The sequence below is a fragment of the Leucopleurus acutus genome (genome assembly GCF_964270905.1).
Source record: "Leucopleurus acutus genome assembly, chromosome: 13".
NCBI classification, from domain to species: domain Eukaryota; kingdom Metazoa; phylum Chordata; class Mammalia; order Artiodactyla; family Delphinidae; genus Leucopleurus; species Leucopleurus acutus.
The window spans coordinates 12,975,358-12,995,760 of NC_139155.1; the positions used below are offsets into that span (position 1 = coordinate 12,975,358).

The 20,403-nt window shown below is 42.3% G+C and overlaps 1 protein-coding gene across 2 annotated transcripts in view; it reads left to right on the forward strand.

Annotated features, from left to right (window-relative positions):
• Positions 1-18,459: 18,459 nt before the first annotated feature.
• VPS4B (vacuolar protein sorting 4 homolog B) overlaps positions 18,460-20,403 on the forward strand; it is a 31,563-nt gene continuing 29,619 nt past the window's right edge. For both annotated transcript variants that reach the window (XR_014326682.1, XM_082852684.1), the window contains exon 1: positions 18,460-18,730. Coding sequence is in view for 1 of the 2 variants with exons in the window: in XM_082852684.1 (XP_082708810.1) it covers positions 18,704-18,730 (27 nt within the window). In the remaining variant the exon portion in view is untranslated. The remainder of the gene's footprint in view (positions 18,731-20,403) is intronic.

Genomic DNA, 20,403 nt, shown 5'->3' on the forward strand with positions numbered 1-20,403 from the left:
GGCAGTCCGACAGTGCGTGCAGGCACAGGAGGGCATCTGAAGCGCCATGGTCACCCTCTTCTGGGTACCTTACACAGCTGCGATACAAAGCCATCTCAGCCTAATATCTATCCTGGGGAACGGAAGAGTGCCCAGGATACTCCCTGCCTGTGCCTGAGTTTGTTCTGAGTGTGACAAAGTTTTAAATCAGTAATGTCCCCTCCAGATTACTGAATGTAGCTGAATTGACTTATAAGAAGCCAGAGTATTTTCTTTTCTCTATATTTAGACCTAAATTCAGTTGTCAAAATAGTTACAATTTTAATGTCTGATTTTTGAAAATTCATCGCATCACATGCATAATTTATCCTGTATCTTCAAACATTTCCTTGTATGCCTGTTCTAGCTCCATACATTAAATTACTTGGAATTTGCCTTTTACCCACTGACACCGCATCCGTTATAATCTTCTCTAGTGGAAGGTGAATTTCCCCTGTTCTCCCTCGTGGGAAGAGGAAAATGGAAAGAAACGGTGGGCGGGGCCGAAGTTTCACCACAAACCATACAAAACTTGGGTAACACTGACAAAACCGAAAAATAAATATAGAGAGGAAAAGCATTCATTGAAACCTTCCTTTGAAAGCTGCATAATAGCCATTCTATGGAGATATATTGTTAAGTAATTGCCTATTGTTGAATAAGTTGTTTCCATTTTTCCTTAACAACATCCGTCCGTCAGACGTGTTGAACAGCTTCACCAAGGGATCTCGGTGCATCTCTGACCACCTCCGCCGGAAAAGCCGTGCTCTGCCACTGGAACCCATGGCGCCTTCTAATCGGACCCACCAAAAATGCCCTTGAGCACAAAAACTTTCATAATCAATAGTAAATTTAATTAGTTTAATTATATACTTATTTTAATTAATTAAATTATATACATTAATTCATCCGTTTCATTTTATGTATGCATCTTCCTTTTCGCTAGCCCACCCAGCCTCAGACCCCACAAGAAGGGGGAAGGAAAGCTAGCCAAGAGTGTGACGGCGGGCAGTCTCAAGGCTATTCCTGCGGGTCATGGGTAGAGTTCTACCACTGAGGGCTGCAGCCATCCTGAGGGCCCACAGAGACGTGCCAGATGGAAAGACAAAGAGCCGTAACAACTGTCCAGCAGGAACTTAATACCCAGAGCCGGCTTGTGCTCACATTCCCCTGCTACCATTCCCACAGGTGTAAACCCTGGTCTGGAAGTTCTGAATGTTTGAAAGCTCCGGATACATGATGTCAAACCACTATGCAGAGCCCTTTGTACCAAGTATCACCAACAACGATACAAAGAAAACATGAACCTTTAAGCTCTTGACAGCCAGTTTATTCATCTTTGACGTTCCTTTTCTAAACAGGTTTTGGACAGCTTGTGAGATGTCACCCTGAGCTATGAATTGTAAATTATGAAACAGCTAGTATCTTATCTCTTGAGTTCCTGTCCTTGCTATTGGAGTTTCCCTGGTCCCATGCGGTCTAATTAACAACCACTAGCCCCGTAGGGCTATGGAGCACCTGAAATGTGGCTAGTGCAAACTGGGATGTGCTACAGGTGGAAAGTACAGCCCAGATTTCAAAGAATTAAGTGCAACAAAAGAATGCAAGATAGCTCATTAATTTTTTAAATGGATTACAAGCTGAAGTGATAACATTTTGGGTAATTGGGTTAAATAAAAATACATAATTAAAATGAATTTTTTTAAATTACTTTATTTATTTATTTAATTTTGGCTGTGTTGGGTCTTCATTTCTGTGCGAGGGCTTTTTCTCTAGTTGTGGCAAGCGGGGGCCACTCTTCATCGCGGCGCGCAGGTCTCTCTTGTTGTGGAGCACAGGCTCCAGACACGCAGGCTCAGTAGTTGTGGCTCACGGGCCCAGTTGCTCCGTGACATGTGGGATCTTCCCAGACCAGGGCTCGAACCCGTGTCCCCTGCATTGGCAGGCAGATTCTCAACCACTGCGCCACCAGGGAAGCCCTACTTCTTTTCTTAATGTGGTCACTAAGCAATTTAAAAATGAATACATGGCTCACACTTGTGTCTTTTGCAATATTTTCTACTGAAGAGCGTTATTCTATAGGGATGCATTTTTTATTTTCATTTTCATTTTTCAGAGAGCTGTAGGCCAAGATTTCCTTCACAGCTGGCTTCCTAATCAGTGCCTTTTCTTATTCCTGCCCTGAGGCTACTACCTGAGACAATTTTCGAGGGGGTTACAACAAAAGGTAAACTGCTTACTTTTGAATTCCTGTGTTACAGCCGCGTGGGTAGAGAGCTGTAGTTTCTGTGAGTAGCCAGTAGAGGGACCTCTTACCACACTTAGGACTGAAAAACTGGGAAATCTGTTTGGAGCATCAATTATTTTAACAGATTGTTAATTGATTAACAGATAGATTGGTTGAACTAAGAAAATTAATTAATTCATACTGAGTGGAAGAATTTCTTTAAAATTTGCAGATGGACCTGCCATTGGGGAACTGATTCCATAAACTCTTAGAATTACGATTTTTAAAATGATTTGCATTTCCCTTTCAGACCTCTGGATACTGAAGAGTAAAATTCTGAAATTTCCTGATGTAACTCCTTTATTTATAAAGGGGTGACCTGGTGGTCAATATTTAATGTCCTGCCACAGTTAATGTGCTTAATGGCAGTTACTCTTCTGAAGCTAATTGTCCCCAGATTCTGCTGCCCCTTGGAACCTTCTGGTAATGTTTGGGTAATAAATTAATTGGATATTGCTATTACTCAGAGTTCTTGCTTGCAAACAGGAAAAACTGACTTTGTCTAGTTTAAACAAAGGAGAGGGAATTAGGTGAAAAGATATAAGGACGATGACAGAACTGAAGCGAAGCCCAGAGAATTAAGCAGGAACCACAGGAATTAAGCTCAGGAATTAAGCAGGAACCACAGGAGGCCAGAAACGCCACCCCACCCCCCCTCCCCACCCCCGTCACCCACCCGGGCGCCATAGCTACACACAGGGCCATTCACTCCACAGCTGGCTGTCTATGGAGTCCGACCTCGCTGCTTTGGGCCACCTGCTTAGGATCCCAAACTCAAACACGAAAGCCCAAGCTGAGTTTGTAAGTTCACATGCTCTGTCCACCAGGGAGACTGTGCCCCTACTCGCCAGCCACCTCCACGTGGAGGAGCACAGCCCTGCCCCCCTCTTCGGCTTGGACAACCCGCAGGCTGTTGGTTAAATTTTGTCCTCCCAAAATAGATGTGTTCAAGTCCTAACCTTCAGTACCCATGAAGGTGACCTTATTTGGAAATACGGGCTTTACAAATGTAATCAGATTAAGATGAGGTACACAGAAAAAAAAAAAGTTGTAACTATGTGTGGTGATAAATGTTCACCATACTTATTGTGATGATCATTTCACAATATACACAAATATTAAATCATCATGTTGTGTGCCAGAAACTAGTATAATGTTATATGACAATAAATCTCAATTTTTTTAAAAATTAAGATGAAGTCTTAATGGATTAGGGTGGCCCCTAAATCCAAGATGGCTGGTCTTTATAAGAAAAGCAAAATTGGGGCACAGAGGTTCAGACATGAAGAGAACACGATGTGGGACTTCCCTGGTGGCGCAGTGGTTAAGAATCCACCTGCCAATGCAGGGGACGTCGGTTCGATCCCTGGTCCAGGAAGATCCCACATGCCGCGGAGCAACTAAGCCCATGAGCCACAACTACTGAGCCCGCGTGCCACAGCTACCGAAGCCCATGCACCTAGAGTCCGTGCTCCGCGACAAGAGAAGCCACCGCAATGAGGAGCCCGCGCACCACAAAGAAGAGCAGCCCCCTCTCGCCACAACTAGAGAAAGCCCGCGTGCAGCAATGAAGACTCAACGCAGCCAAAAATAAGTAAATAAATAAATATAAAATCAAAATTAAAAAAGAGAACACGATGTGACAGCAGAGTCAGAGACTGGAGTGATTCGTCTACCAACCAAGGAACGCCAAGGGTTACAGGCAACCACCAGAAACTAAGAGAGGCAAGAAAGCACCCTCCCCTGGAGCCTTCAGAGGCAGCAGGCCTCTGTCAACACTTCGACTGGGGACTTCCAGCCTCCAAAATGACGAGAGAATGAATTTCTTCTGCTTGAAGCCACCAAGTCTGGGCTACTTGGTTACAGCAGCACCAGGACACTGAAACACTGGGAGCCCCTTAACGAGAAGGAGTAGCTTGGGAGCTGCATCGCCAGAAGCCCCAGACACAATCTCCTGCTTTCTGTGCTCAGACATCTGACAAGGTTTCTTTAAAAGTATTTTGTAACGTCTTCCAATCCATCACAGGAATATTCCAGAAATAACGAACAGCCAGGAAATGTACAGATTTACTACATTTGGCTTTATTCACATAAGTAGGAGAATTGATTAGTGAATAAGTTCTTACATAAAATGAATACACTGTAGAGGTAAGTATGCCCCAACCCACCCGTCGCATGTGTATATTTACGTGCAGCAGAGGGAGAGGTGGCAGCTCACAGATACCTAGGCGCTGCTCTCTCCCAGTAACGTGTTCCATCTGAAACGTGCCACTAACCCTTGATGTTGGCTGTAACTGTTGAAGAAATTGGACTTTACATGGACGTATCATCCAACCAAGTTCACGTATCCAGTACATGACACCCACTTTTCTCCCCTGTGTTAGGCTAGGAAGAATGTCCACAGCAGAGATGAGCTTATGAACTGATTGCATAATAAGAATCTTCTGTGAAACTTCTGTGCACAAACCATGTGGTCGGCACCATCCTGCCCCCACGCCTGGCCCGGGCCTTTCCTCTCCCGCTGCAAAGGACCAGCTCAAGAATTCATGCATCTCAGTAGGCAGCCCGGTCCAGCCCAGAGCAATCTCTTCTCACGCCTGCAGCATCCGCTGCCTGTAACACTCGCTCACACTTGTCTCTCGGGACTGTCTACTCCTAATCTCCCCATACTGCAATGGATTATAAACTCTGAGAACAGGGATCGTGCCTTATACAGGGGGTTGCCAGTGAAAGCATCAAAGCAAGTACGAATCAGTGCCTACTTATGAGAACCAACAAGAAGTCCCAGGTTCAAGAACAGAGAATGACAGATGCTCAAAAGTGGAATAAGTTAATTAATTCAAAGTTGATTCCAGAATCGAGCGTCACTCTGTAAAATGTGAAGCGTTTCTCACTTTGCACCTTACAAGGATCACTATTGCTCCAAACACGATGAAGGGAAGTGGCGAGGTTGGCAGAAACCTGCCTGCTGTTCTGTGTTCGCCTGCGAGAAAGAGGAAGCATCCAACAGCATCCAGATGTGGCTAAAATGTAGAAGCACAGAGCAGTGGCGAAGCGACATGTCAGGAATGGCGGCAAAAAAATAGAAGCCTGAAAAGATCATAAAGAAAAATGCCGTGGTGAGAAGATTCCTCCAGTCCACACTGTAGCCCTTTAAGTTAATTTGGGGCCTGCTGGAGCTAACTACCGGTGGAAACCATGGGCATTAAGTGTCAGAATTAACTCTAAGATCTGAGTAAAAGGTATTACAGAGGTAACATCCAATACCTTTGTAAAGTAATGGACTCTTACTGGAGTCCATTAGTAAGTTTTCCTAAAATTTCATATCTGATCACCATCTCCATTACAAGAGATAGTATTATGCTGTCTACCACAAAGCTCCCCTAGAAACTGTAGATTGTTATGAAGTCTATTTTATTTTCCCACAGGAATAATGCTACACTTTGGCATCAAGTGGTTCACGGAGGTGAAGATAAAAAACACCACCACTTATTGAATGTCCACAATGGGCCAGACATTGTAGTTCATTATCTCTTACCTTTGCAGAGACCTTGTAAAGTAGGAATTATTAGTCCAGTTTTAAAGATAAGAAAACTAGGTTTCAGAGCAGTTAAGTGCCTGTCCTTGGGTCTCACCTCAAAATCTCTAATACTTAATGTTATATCACAGTGCCTCAACAACCTGGCATAAAAGCAGAGATACATCTCTAAGCGTCCACAGTAATTTCGAGTAATATAATTATGCTACTCTTTGAAGGGTTGGTGCAAAGCAATAAGAGATTTTAGAGATGATCTAGCTCATCCTCGTCACAAACAAGCACACTAAAAACAACAGAAGCTAATAATGACTTTCCTAAGGTCAAAAAGCAAGGGAGTTGCAGAGCTGAGTGTAGACCTGGGGTCTTCTGATTAAATCACACCGAGTTTCATCCAAACTCTTCTCTTCACTCTCTAAGAAAGTCCACGAAGCTGTTGAGTGGGAGAGTCAGGATTAGAACGTAGGACGTCAAGACCTCAAGCCCAGAGGGAGCTCTTTCTACCACACGACAATGTGCAGACACTACACAGTAAAATTACAACATCTCTGCGGGCATTTCTCAAACACATTTGCGTCATAATACCCATTACTTAGACAATCAATGCACAATGCTGGCCTTTTTCATTCGGAAAATTTAGAAGGAGCTTGGAGGGTTAGATGCCTTTCACATAATAGTCAACTCAATTTAGATTTGTTGATTGACATATTGTCCACTTGGATCAATTACATGATACTTTACACTCTGGGGTCTTTGAAGAGAGCCAGCTTCTAAATAAGTTAATGTCTCCATCTCTCTCCAAGGTATATATTTCCCCTGACCTGAATCTACTCCTTAGGGGCTCTTATAATATCCCTTTTCTGGAATTTCTCACTGGCACAATAAAACCACTTTCTTTGGGGGTATTCCTTGCCTTGATAGGGGTATATACTTTCTCTTTTAAGAGGGAACCTGAACTTTTTGCTCCTACAAAGTCCCACCATTTTAAAAACAGGTCCTAAAACAAGAAGAATGAAAGCTGAACTTTCCAGTCTTTCCACATCTTTATTTGTAATTTCCCCTAGCTTGACATCTCTTACTAGAGTGTTTTAACAACCGGTAAATACCTGATCATAACAATATGTGGAAGGTACTTGGCATTAATGCTATGACCTGCTGCTTTCTCCTATAATTTTTATAGACCTAAGTTGTCCAATTGTAAAGTCTATTACAAAATTGCTTTTCAGATTGCTACTAGTTGTCACTCATGTGTTACTGAGTGTCTTTTAAATAACTGTTTGGCCCAGCGCTTTGTTTCACTAGATTGGGTAAGCCTAGGAACCCTCCAAGAGTACCAGGGGTGGAGGATGGAATTTTGCAATGAAAAACACAGCCATTTTGCAACTTCAAAAATATCATTGGCCAGGAGTTGCCCTTGGGAGTAGTTTGTCTGGCATAGAATAGCTTATTTTCCCAGCATGACCTTAGGATATAACTTGGTAATGAGATCATTTGGCAACCTTGAGCTTTAATACAGTGAAATTAAATAATTGAATTGGCTGTGGTTTTTAACCTATGCTTACTCTTCCAAGGTGGAATTTGGCCAAGATTGTGAATAAACACTTGAGCTTTCAAGACTTCCATTTTGTAATTATAATTTGAATAATGAGAAAGGACAACCCTCCTCAGTGGCACAGGGTGTTTTCTTAAATTGTTGTTTTTTTTTTTTTCGGTACGCGGACCTCTCACTGTTGTGGCCTCTCCCGTTGAGGAGCACAGGCTCCGGACGCGCAGGCTCAGCGGCCATGGCTCACGGGCCCAGCCGCTCCGCGGCACGTGGGATCCTCCCGGACCGGGGCACGAACCCGTGTCCCCTGCATCGGCAGGCAAACTTTCAACCACTGCGCCACCAGGGAAGCCCCACAGAGTGTTTTTTATGAACAAATGTAAATTCCTCCATTGCTTCTAAAGTGCCCTCTCTAGGCACAATTCAGACCCAACCTTTTCTATGATCACAGCAGACAACATTTCTCACCACTTTTTTTTTCACTCATAAGGTCTACATTGTATTTAGTATTCATTTTGCCCAGTGAAGACGGCTTTCTGATTGTAACTGCTCTGATTTTCCAACTATATTAGAAGTTTTGTGGAGAAAGGGTCATGTTTGACTTCTCATTTGGATTCATTGAAACATCAGATTCAGGTCTGACTACTTGATAGGAGCTCAATCAGTACCAGTTGGTTGAGTGATTGAAAAGTACTATTGGTTCAAACATAGGTACATCACCAATTCTATTGTTTCCTCTTAAAATCCCAGGGTTTACATTTATTTACACATATAAATCAGAATTCCATCCCACATACTTTAATTCCCAAGACCAACACAATTACAAATAGAATGGAAACAGGAGTATTAAATGTCTTATCTAGTTAAAATATTGACCTCAAGTTGCGTTGAAACAACAGCTGCCAATAAGACATTTTTTAGGTTTGGCGATTCTTGGTTTTTCATTTCACCATTGAAATGTATCCTTTTCAAATCTGTTTTTAATTACAGATAAATCACAAGGAAGAAAGTTGCCAGCCTTTTTTTTTTTTTTTTTTTGCGGTACGCGGGCCTCTCACTGTTGTGGCCTCTCCCGTTGCGGAGCACAGGCTCCGGACGCGCAGGCTCCGGACGCGCAGGCTCCGGACGCGCAGGCTCAGCGGCCATGGCTCACGGGCCCAGCTGCTCTGCGGCATGTGGGATCCTCCCGGACCGGGGCACGAACCCGTGTCCCCTGCATCGGCAGGCGGGCTCTCAACCACTGCGCCACCAGGGAAGCCCCGCTTATTTTGTCTTAGAGTGGTCAGGTTGACCTCTTACTCAGGGGTCCCCAATCCTGCCTCAACAGCCCTCTCTACCCAGAGTATTACGCTCATCATTACTCAGAAATTTACCATAGTGCCACTTACTGTTTAGCTAGTAATTAAATCATGACATGTACACAAAACCACAACCAATTTTTTTTTCTGACACAATGATATCTCTTTGAAAATGTCTGCAGATGTAAGTCTACACACTTTGAAAAGGAAGATGGAAACAAAGCTTAAGGTCTCAACAGATTTGCTTAAAGTTGATAATAATGAGTTTATAAAGGAGTGAAGAGAGCATTCCACTATTTTCAGAAGAAGAAAAAAAACACTAGTAAACAGACATCATATCTGAGCCCTCTCCCGTAAAACACATAGTTGCTACTCTCATAGTGTATTCATTTTCTTTCTGCTTAATCTTGTTGTAGAGTTGACTTAATTTAGCAATCAAATGGGACAATGAACAACTAAATTAGGCTGTAATTCTTGGGAAAATCTTGGCTTAGATAGCGATAGGCAAAATTCCTTTGCTAATCTAGACAGTCATTACTTGATGTTGTTAATGTTGTCATTTGGGAAATCGTGCTATCCCATGCTGGGTGTTATTAGAAATGGAACCTAAACTCTCCTAAATCCTTCTCCTAAATCTAGTCCATGAGAAGTACATGGAGGTTGATTTTTGAACTAAAAATGATTCCATCCCCACAATCTCACCCCAGATCTCTGTTGATTTGGTGGTAGCAATCTTGGGAGATTGTCCCTGCTCAAAAGACAGCAAGAACAAGTCATTCTGGAGAAGGAGCTCTCAGTGGACAATAAGAGCTTCTATAGCTAAACCAGTTTTGCTGCTAGAATATGTATTGGTCAGCATCTCTCTAAGGAACAAAGAGGTGATTCCTCTTTCTAAACCAAATGCTCTACTCCATACAATTTTGCAAGCCATAGATATTTCATTAAGCCTTTATTTATATGCTTCTGTCTTTAGTCACTCCACTTTTTTCTTTTTTTTAGTTGAGATATAGCTGATTTACAGTATTATATTAGTTTCAGATGTACAACATAGTGACTCAAAAATTTTATAGATTATACTCTATTTAAAGTTATTATAAAATATTGACCATATTCCCTGTGCTGTACAATGTATCCTGGTAGTTTATTTATTTTATACATAGTAATTTGTACCTCTTAATCCCCTTCCCCACTTTGCCCCTCCCCCTTCCCTCTTCCCACTAATAACTACTAGTTTGTTCTCTATATCTATGAGTCTGCTTCTGTTTTATTACATTCATTCATTTGTTCTATTTTTTAGATTCCATATATGTGGTAAAATACAGTATTTTTCTTTCTCTGTCAGTCACTCCATTTTTCTAATTACCTATTTTAATGAATGTAATACTTATGAAAGTCCTGTAAAACATAAATTAGATAGAGAACCAACAAAAATTTTATATAGTATTTATAATAGGAAATCTTACATATTTCTCTTACGTTAAAATATTAATTTTTCCTATCTCCCTTATAGAGGTGTCTTGTAAAATATTACCGTGGTGGACATACTCTAAGGGACACCCAATGAGTCATACCCTTGTATAATCCCCTCCCCTTGAGTACAGACAGAAACTGTGACTTCCTTCAAACCAACAGAATATGGCAAAGGTGAAGGGATTTTGCAGATGTAATGAAGGTCCTAATAAGTTGACCTGGAGTTAATCAAAAGGAAGGTTATCCTGGGTGGTTCTGACTTAATCAGGAAAGCCCTTTAAAAGAGGGTCTGACCCTTCCCTAGAGTCAGAGACTTGAAGCAGGCGAGACTTGTGTGTGTGTGTGTGTGTGTGTGTGTGTGTGTGTGTGTGTGTGTGTTCCTGGATTTGATGAAGTGAGCTATCGTGAATTCTGCCAACAACTTCAGGGAGCTTCAAAGTAGTAGATCCTTCCCTAGCTGAGCTTCCAGATGAGAACACAGCCCAGGTTACATCTTAATTTCAGCCTTGTGAGACCCAAAGCAAAAGCCCAGCTAGGACATGCCTGGACTTCTGACCTACAGAAAGTGTGACATAATAAAAATGTGTTGTTTTAAGCTGCTGAGTTTGTGATAATTTGTTACACAGCAATAGAAAACTTACACAATAACATTTAAAATGATTATTTGTGAAGCACTACTAGCATTTCCTTTAAAGTTAGGAAAAAGTCAAGGATGACTCCTCTTGACACTTTCAACATTGTATGGGAAAGAGGCAAAGATATGGCTATTTGCAGATGTTGTCATTGTTTACCTAGAAACTCCAAGAGAGTATATTGATAATCTATTAGAAACGACATGTCTGGCAATTTAACCTACATATAATCCCATGGTTTCCTACTTATAGACCATAACCAGCTAGAAAATATGAGAAGAAAATATACTACTTATGATGACAACAATAGCACAATAAAATACCTTAGAAATAAGCCTAAAAGAAATGTTCAGAAACTATCTGAAGAAAAAAAATGAAACTCTACTAAGAAGCATACAAGAAGACAGAAAAGACATCACATGTTTTTGAAACCTGAAGGAAATTCAATATTTTAAAGATCCCCATCTGCCTTAAACTAATCTATCAATTCAGTTACAAAATCAATAAGCTTTTTAGGTGGACCTTGACAAAATGATACTAAAGTTAACATGGAAAAGTAAATATGAGAAAACCTTAACTATCTAGAAAATTATTGATAGCTAACATTTAGTGGGTGTTAACCATGTTCCAAGCCCAGTTCTGCCATATGCTAGTTTCATTTAATTCCCCCATTAGACAGGTAGTATTCTTTCCACATTTTATAGATGCAAAAATAGCAGCTTAGAGAGATTAAGTAATTGCCTGACACTTGCTGCAGCCAAGATTTGAACCAAGCCTTCTAGCATCAGAGCCTGAGCCCTTGGCTAGTTTTCCATTCTGCTTAGGGTGAACCAGGCAGGCAGCTCCACAAGGTACTGTATTACCAAGCTACTGTCATAAAAACAGTTCTGCTGGCATAAGAATAGGTGGTGAAAAGGACTATTTTTAAAAATCAAGATTTCAGACAAACAAATCCTTGTGAGAAATTGGTATATGATAAAGGTAGCCATTCAAATGAGTAGAGAAAAGAAGAATGTAAATAACATTGGGGGAACTGACCACCCATTTGGAATAAGTAAAAATAAAACAACAAAACCAGACCCTGAGCTTAATTGTTACACCAAAATAAATTCCAGAGAGGTCAAAGATTTAAATGAAGCAATGAAACCTTGAAAGTACGTGAAGAACACACAGGTGTACTGTGGTCTCCAGTAACCTAGTAGTGAGTAAGGTTCTTCTAAACATAGCAAAAAGAAAAAGAATGATAAATGTGACTATATTGAAACTTATATTCTCATACCCAAAACAGGTAATAACTGAAAGAATAAAATGGGTAAATATTTGCAACACATATCACAAAATATAAAATTTCTTAATATACAAAAGACTAATAAATCAGTAAGAGAAAGATGAAAAGATGTGCACTACAGTAGAAAATTGGACAAAGAATTTAAATAGGAGTTCGACGCAAATGTGAAATGCAATTTTTAAAAAATCTCTTGTGGAGAATTTAAAATATACAGAAAAGCAGAGAAATTGGTCCAGTGAACACCCCCTCACACTCTGCACTTATTGACAGCTACAATGGTCAACAGACCATCTCTTGTTTCACTCATAACACACGCACGCACTCTCCCTCCCCGCCCCCGCCAACCTACCCACTGCTACACTGCATTTTTACGAAGCAAGTCATTTCATCTGTAAATAGAGAGTATATCTAAGGCTATAAAATGCTGTTTCCTATTCTATTAGTAAAGATCAATTAATTGGAATTTGAGAGAGGGAGAAAGCTGAAAAAACTATAGCTCCTACTCTGAGAGGGAAAAGGGAGTTTTGAGAAGAGATCAAATATTTTCCACCTTCCTTCAACAAGTAAGACACTATCAGCCAAAATCACTTGAATACTGAATCCAGCACAAGAGCAAAGGAGACGTTCTTGGAGAAAATGTTCAGGAAGGGACTTGGGTTGAGCAGTTTGTACATATGTACATTATCTGTGGTCCAAGGACCCACAGTCTGGGGGATGATGACTTAGCTTGCAAACTTCTAGAGGGCAGGCACCTCACCTTTTCTTCTGAGCTGATGCCTTAGAGGATATTCACCTTAGATAACACGTGATGAAGAATGGATGCCTCAGTCCACACGCCCATCCTCACGGGGCTGACTGATGTTGATAGGTCGGTTCCCACACCCACCTCTCCAGCCGGGACTCTTTGTAGCTTCATATGAATAAAAGGAACAACAATAAGTGGGAAAGGGCTGGGCCTCCAGGTGACCAGCACATTCAGAAAGGTATGCTGCCTGATATGGAGAACAGGTTTTCTGCCTGAGATCCCCGATGAGTCACTTCCTTCCCATGATCAGCCCAGTCAGTGCTTTGCCTTCCTTACTGCTCTGTCCCAGGGCAGGGAGGGAGCTGGTGACACAACAAGCAGAGACCTGACTCCTGAGTGGACCTGAGCAGGTTGCCCGCTCCTGCTGTGAGGCCTTCAAGGTTATGCATTTCCTTTAAGATGGTCTGAGATGGATTTGGTCCTGGACGGGCTGGGTGTGAGACCCTGTGGAAAGACGAATCCACAGATGCCACCTACCAGCCAAAGCTCGTTCACAAGGAAACTTCATTTTGTTTAACACACCTTGGCTCCTTAAGCACATACTCTGTGTGTATATGTGGGGAGTGAGGGCATAGGGTGGGGGGAGGGGTTATAAAAATGAATAAGATGAGGGCTTCCCTGGTGGCGCAGTGGTTGAGAGTCCGCCTGCCGATGCGGAGGACACGGGTTCGTGCCCTGGTCCGGGAAGATCCCACATGCCGCGGAGCGGCTGGGCCCGTGAGCCATGGCCGCTGAGCCTGCGCGTCCGGAGCCTGTGCTCCGCAACGGGAGAGGTTGCAACAGTGAGAGAGGCCCGCGTACCGAAAAAAGAAAAAAAAAAAAGAATAAGATGAAGTCTTAGGCCTTGGTGACCTTACAGTCTGGAAAGAAGGAACACTATTCAGGCGAGGCTAACAATTTCTGAGTATATGTTATGCTCCAGGCACCGTATTAGACACTTAGCCTGCATTATCTCAGGACAATTCAAGGTCCCACAGTGCTGAGTTCAGAGAGGTTCTGAAGGTGTCTTGAGCAAGCGACATTGGAACAGGCACTAGAAGAATAGGTATGATTTTAACAGGTTGAATTGGTGAAAGCAATTGAGGGAAGGAGGATGTATTAATTAAAGTCCAAATTGCAGCTGTGCTTCAGGAATGGGGAATATGCTGTTTGGCTCTGCAGACTCTGTTTTCTAAAAGCTAAGACTGTCGCAGTAGCCTCCTGCTTCACCTTCCTGCCTCCTCTCTCTCCCTGGTCCCTCCTACAAAAACAACTGCGAGATTCATCTTCCTAAAACCAATACAGGTCACCCCCGCTTTTTGAAAATTTGCTTTGTGTCACTTCGCTTTTACAAAAGACCTGAGTTAGTACCTGTTTTTGCTAACTGAAAGAAATCTGAAGAGGATTTTTGCTTTTACGGAAAAATCAGGAAAAAATATAGTTCAGTGTTTGTTTCGCAGTGAGTTACAGAGTTACCACCACGGAGAGTGGCACCGCCAAACTCCTTCCCCGGAACTACACTCAGCATCTCAGCATGGAGCCGCCATCGCTTTGAACTGTGTCTGTGAGCCCCTGTGCTTTATCTCGATTTATTCTGTGTGTCTGTTAGCAAGATGTGCCCTAAGGTGATGGTTTCTTTGCTTTACGCCATGTTGGCTTATGAAGCTTTCACAGGAATACTCTGCTTTCGGAGAGCAAGGGAAACTTGTTATCTGACCAAGTCAGGACTCTACTAGCTACTTTCTTCTAAAAGGAACAAAGTTAGGCAGGGAGGGAAGGAGGGACAAAGCGGGGGCGGGGAACTTTTCAATGAATCCTTACTCCCTACAGAACAAAGTCCAGACTCCTTATCTCCAAAGCCTTGAACACCTGGCAGTGCCCACGGGTGCCATTTTAGTTTCCTCTCCGGTCACTCCCTCCCCGCAGCTCCCCTACATTCCAGCCAGCCCTCAAACACGTCATATACTTCACCCTTCCATGCCTTTATTCATGCTTTTCCTCTGCCTGAAATGGCCTAGCCTCTGTCAAAATCAGTTTTAAGATTTGAAGATTCAGTTTAACTGATACCTTCCCTAAGAAATTCCTAACCACTCCTTCCAAATTCAGCATTCTCCCTTCTGTGGTACCACGGTGTGTCCTGCCTCTGTTCTAGCACTTGTCACCGTCCATCTTCTGATACTGGACCCCAAGTCAGGTTCCCTGGGTTCAAACTCCAGCTCTGCCACTTAAGAGCTGCATGGATTGGGGAAATTCTCTCTCTCTCAGGCTTGGTTTCCACATCTGTAAAAATGAGATACTTAAGATCTACTTCACAGAATTAGGAAATGAGAAAATATATGTGAAAATACTTTGTAAACCATAGAGAATATAACATTTTTACACTTACATATTTAAACATGTTACACTGGAATGACTCAGTTCTTCCCTGCTAGGTCTTTCTTCCCTGCCTGTCTTTTTTACCTACACATGCCGTACTTCACTTCTGATACTTCTGATCACCAAATACTGGAAGGCTTTTCCTCACACCAAGCAATTCTCTGTGACACCAGGTGGGTGGTTTGCAATTTGATTCAATTCTGATATTATCTACCTGGAGAGAGTGTCAGATCCCACAAGTTAAGGGCTCAGTCCCACAAGACTGCCACACACACACACACACACACACACACACACACACACACACACAGAGTCCTCGGATGCCAGTCACAAGACAGGGATGCTACCTGTGCTTCTGACCAACTGGCTATAGATCGGAGGTTACGATGACCCCCTCCTCAGGTTCAATTAATTTGCTAGAGCAGCTCACAGAACTCAGAAAAACATTTTACTTGCTCTTACCGGTTTATTATAAAAGGTTATGATAAAGGATACAGTTGAACATCCAGATAGAAGAGATGCATAGGGCGAGGTATTTGGGAAGGGGCGAGGAGCTTCCATGCCCTCTCGGAGCCCATCACTCTCCCAGCACCTCTACGTTCACCAACCCAGAAGCTCCCTGAACCTCACACTTAGGGGATTTTTATGGAGGATTCATCACATCACATAGGCATGATCGATCATTAACTCCATTTTCAGCCCTTCTGTCTTCTCAAGAGGATGGAGGTGGGGGGGCTGAAAATTCCAAGTTTCTAATCATGGTTTGGACTTTATGGTGATCAGTCCTCATCCAGGAGCCCACCCAGCATCACCTCATTAGAACAAAAGACATTTCGATCACCCAGGAAATTCCAAGGTTTCAGGAGCTCTGTGCCAGGAACCAGGGGCAGAGACCAATATATATTTTCTATTTATCTCACACACGTAAAAGGTAAAAAGTTCCTATTCCATTAGAAGGTAAGCTCCCAAAGAACAGGACTTTTTAAGGAAACATTTTATTTTAAAATAATATTTACAAAAGAGTTGCAAAGATCTAGAGGATTCCCATATATGCTTCACCCAACATCTCCTACTGTTAACAACTTAAATAACCATGGTGTACTTATCAAAACTAAGAAATTAGCATCGGTATAATACTATTAGCTAAAATACAGACTTTATTCAGGTTTTATCAGTTTTTCCACTGTCTTGTTCTGTTCCAGGATCCAGTCCAGAATCCCATATTGCATTTAGTTGTCAGTCTCCTGCAATCTGTGACAAGTTTCTCAGTGTTTCCTTGTTTTTTCATGACTTTGACATTTTTGAAGTGCACTGGTTAGGTATTTTGTAGAAGTTAAAAAAAAAAACTCAATTTATATTTGTATGGTACTTTCGCATGATGAGACTGAGGTTATAGATTTTTTAAAATACCGCAGGTGACACTCTCCTCATTGCATATCAGGGAGCACATGGTATAAACAGGACTTATTACTGTATTGGTGATAAAAGAGGAATTTTTGACTCTTTGCTTCATATCCAGCACCTAAAACAGCCTGGCACATGGTGGTACTCAACTGTGGTACTCAAATGAATTCTCTTTTCACTATTACATGTCTTGCCTTCCACTAAATTGTAAAATCCTAAATGGCGAGGATTTTAGACGAATCCTTATTCGTCTTTGTAGGTTCTTAATGCCCAGTAGACTTGTCTTCAGTGGATGTTCAATAAACATTTAGGGATTGAATTGAAAGGTAAATTGGAATCTGGTTGTATCTTCAGGCAAAATCAAGCTTGAAAGTCATTAAGGAACCAGTGACTTATTTTGAGCAGCTCAGTTAAATAGTTTAATATTTATTAAATGTCTATTATGTGCTGATATTCTAAGGGCTGGAGTCCCTATAGTATTTTATCAGTAACTGGAAGGGGACAGGGTGGGTAGGAAGGAGAATTGATAGACGCAGGCAGAGAGAGGGCTTTAGCTTTGAGCCTGCATGATGGAGATTTGGTGATATATTATTCTAAGGAGAGATCAGAGAAGGAAGTTTGGGGTTTAAGATAATTAATATGGCTCTTAACGTGTTGAATTTTTCTTGTGGGAAAACTCTATGGTTTTTTGGAGCTCTCTGGGAGGTAGCTATAAATGCTGGGCAGAGGACAGGGCAGGCTAGAGATTTAAATTTGAAGCCATTTCTATTCTATTGCTACCTGGAGCCCAGGAAGGGGATAAGATGAGCAGAGCTTGAGTAGTGAGAAAGAAGAGGACGTCAGACTCTTGAGGAAATTCTGCCCTTAAGAGTAAGAAGGGGAGAAAGTGAAGAGGTTAGAGGAAGGACATTAGGACACTATCCGGAAGAGATTTCAAGAACTGGGTAGTTGACAATACTACTAAGTAAGAAGCGAGGGAGGGAAGTTCTTTATTTAGGAGACACCAGATGTTTGGAAAGAATTAGGGAATGAGAGGGAAGTAAAACGTTGGAGTGATTAAACATCTATTTCGCTTTCCTTTGAGAAGCTAAACTATGAAAGGAAGAAAAAAAAGAGGACTGTGCCCGCAAACAACAGAATGCTGGAAAAAGGTCTTCTTTTAGTTCTGCCACTAATCCCTGACATCTGTGGTCCCGCATAAAGCACTCACCTGCTCAAGCCATTAACCTTCCCTGTAACGTTAACTGGAATCAATAATATCTGATCTAACAGTTTCACAAGACTTGTGTTCAGAAGCCTGCATCCCCACCAGACTGCCATAAGCTCCTTGAGGGCAGCGCCATACATAACTTTTATTGAAATTCTTGGGGCTTCCTAGAGCCATGACAATAACCATTGAGAAAATGCTTGCGGGATGAAGTGTTCGCTTATCACTCTGCAGTGCGCCTAACCGCGCAGCACTAGCATTCTCCACAACCCTGAGGTAGGTACTTTTAATTACCCCCACTATGCACAGGAGTTACTGGTAACGGACCCAAAGTCCCCAACCAGCGGGTCTTGGAGACGGGATAACATTTTTCGCAAGATTGACAGAGCACTCTCCATTCTCCGTCAAGTGAAAGAAGCCAGAAACAATAACTCATCTCAAAGGATAAGACTTCCGTAAAAGGAAGAAAAGAGTATAGCACTCAACCCCGAACGGTCTCCCTTCCCCTAGGCCGGAGCCGCAGTACGCCTGCGCCTGACTTCCGCCAGGCCTCGGCTGGCTTAGTTCGGGACTGGGTGGCGCGCGTGGTGATGACGAAAGCGGAAGTACTGAGGCTAGAGGCCGGACGAGAGCCCGGAGGGGCTCAGGGTTGCGGAAGTTTTGTGAGGGTTGGGGGGGCCGCTGGCTTTTGGAGCGCAGTGTTGTTTTGGAAGAAGGTCCGGAAAGGAGGCCGCCGCTTGAGGTCCAAGAGCCGCCGGCCTGCGCACGTTTGGGGCAGCTCCGGGCTCGACTCGACGTTGCCACTGTAGGTTTCCTCTGCCCCCGTTCCTCCTCGAGGAATCGCCTCGTATCTCCGCCATGGCATCCACCTCGAGCAACCTCCAGGTATCGCCATCCTCCCGCCCCCTGGAGAGCCCAAGCCAAGGGGAGGCGCTGGGCGTGGGGTGGGAAGTGGGGGGCGGGGAAGAGGGAGGAAGCGGTGGCGCGCCGGCCCAGAGGCAGGTGGGAGAATCGGACGCTTTCCGCATGCTTCCGGGGTTTCCCAAGCCCACTGGCTTTGTGGGACTTCTGACTTTTGTTGAGGATTTTGTTTTTGTTTTTTCCTTTTCAAACCAGCCGAGTTTGAACCGAGCTGGGCAGAGCTTTGAACAGAGGCACGAACGCTGCAGTCAGTGTAAGGGAGAGAGGAAAGAACATAATGTATCCAGTGCATTACTCTGGACCAGTTGAAAATAGGGTGATTCGAGTTCTCTCCTAGTTCCTCAAGCTGGTGTAGCAAAGCCTTTCTTTTCGAGCTGTCAAGTGAATAGAAACGTGAGCACAGTCTCAGAATCTGAGGAATCCGTGAATTCATTGAGCTATACGTTCAGGTGCACGCTAATGGCTCCCAAAATATAGTATATAAATAAGATCATGGAGTTTTCTTAAACTCCTTTGTGACTTCACTTTCCCACCCCTACCGCAGTGAGTTCAGTGTTTTGTTCATAAAGCATGTAATCCTGATACTTTAGACTTAATTGCTAGACCTCTGTGGAATGGAATTCATGGAGATGAGAAATTTTTCAGTGTCTCCCATCCCTAGAATGAATCTGGGGCTTCAGTGGAGTTTAGAATATGACTTAACCTCGAGAGCTCCAGTCCACTAGTCAAGTTTGGGACAAAAGAGTAGCGTGAATCCCTATATTGAATCTTTGTCTTGATCTTGCAGTTGAAAAGGCTTTTGTTGAGTGCCTGGTATAGGCACCTGGGATAATTAATAGAGGATATACTGAGCCCAGGATAATTGATCCTGAAGAAAAATCACTGAAAGTAGACTGATTTAAATCGAGATCAAATTTTCACCAAAAAGGAGGTGGGGCACTTGATTGGGACTTTTATCTTGAAAATCAACCCAAAAGATTATGAAAATAAATGTTTTATGTCTTTAACAAAATATAATTGCAACGTGACTTATTTCTTAGAATAAAGAATAAGTCATGTGTTGACTTATGTGTATTTTTTCCAACAAGATTTCATTAAACTAAAATGCAACAATCTTCACTTAACATTAGTTTTTTGTAGCCCCATTCAGAAGGGGTTTTTTTGGTAAATGTACTTGGAAAAAGTATTGGTCATTTGATAAAACTGTTGTTCCTTTGAGGATCAAAGGTGATTTCTTTTGAAATGCCTTGTTTTCATCCTTGTTGGTTTGTCAGTTAACTGCATAGTTTTATTCCACCATCTTTAAAAAATGTTTTTATTGAAGTTTTATTGATTTACAATATAGTTTCAGGTGTACAGCATAGTGATTCAGTATTTCTACAGATTATACTCCATTAAAAATTAACACAAGATAATGGCTGTAATTTCCTGTGCTATACGATATATCCTTGTTGCTCATCTATTTTATACATAGTACACCAACTTTTATTTGTCAAGAGTTTGCATGTGATTTGGGCATTCTACAATATAATTTTCATCTATTTACTGATCATTTTTATTTTGCAACATTTGCAGTTTCATTCTGTAATCCTTTGCATCATATTTGGATTGGATTGTGGATGTTCTTCAGTGAATCA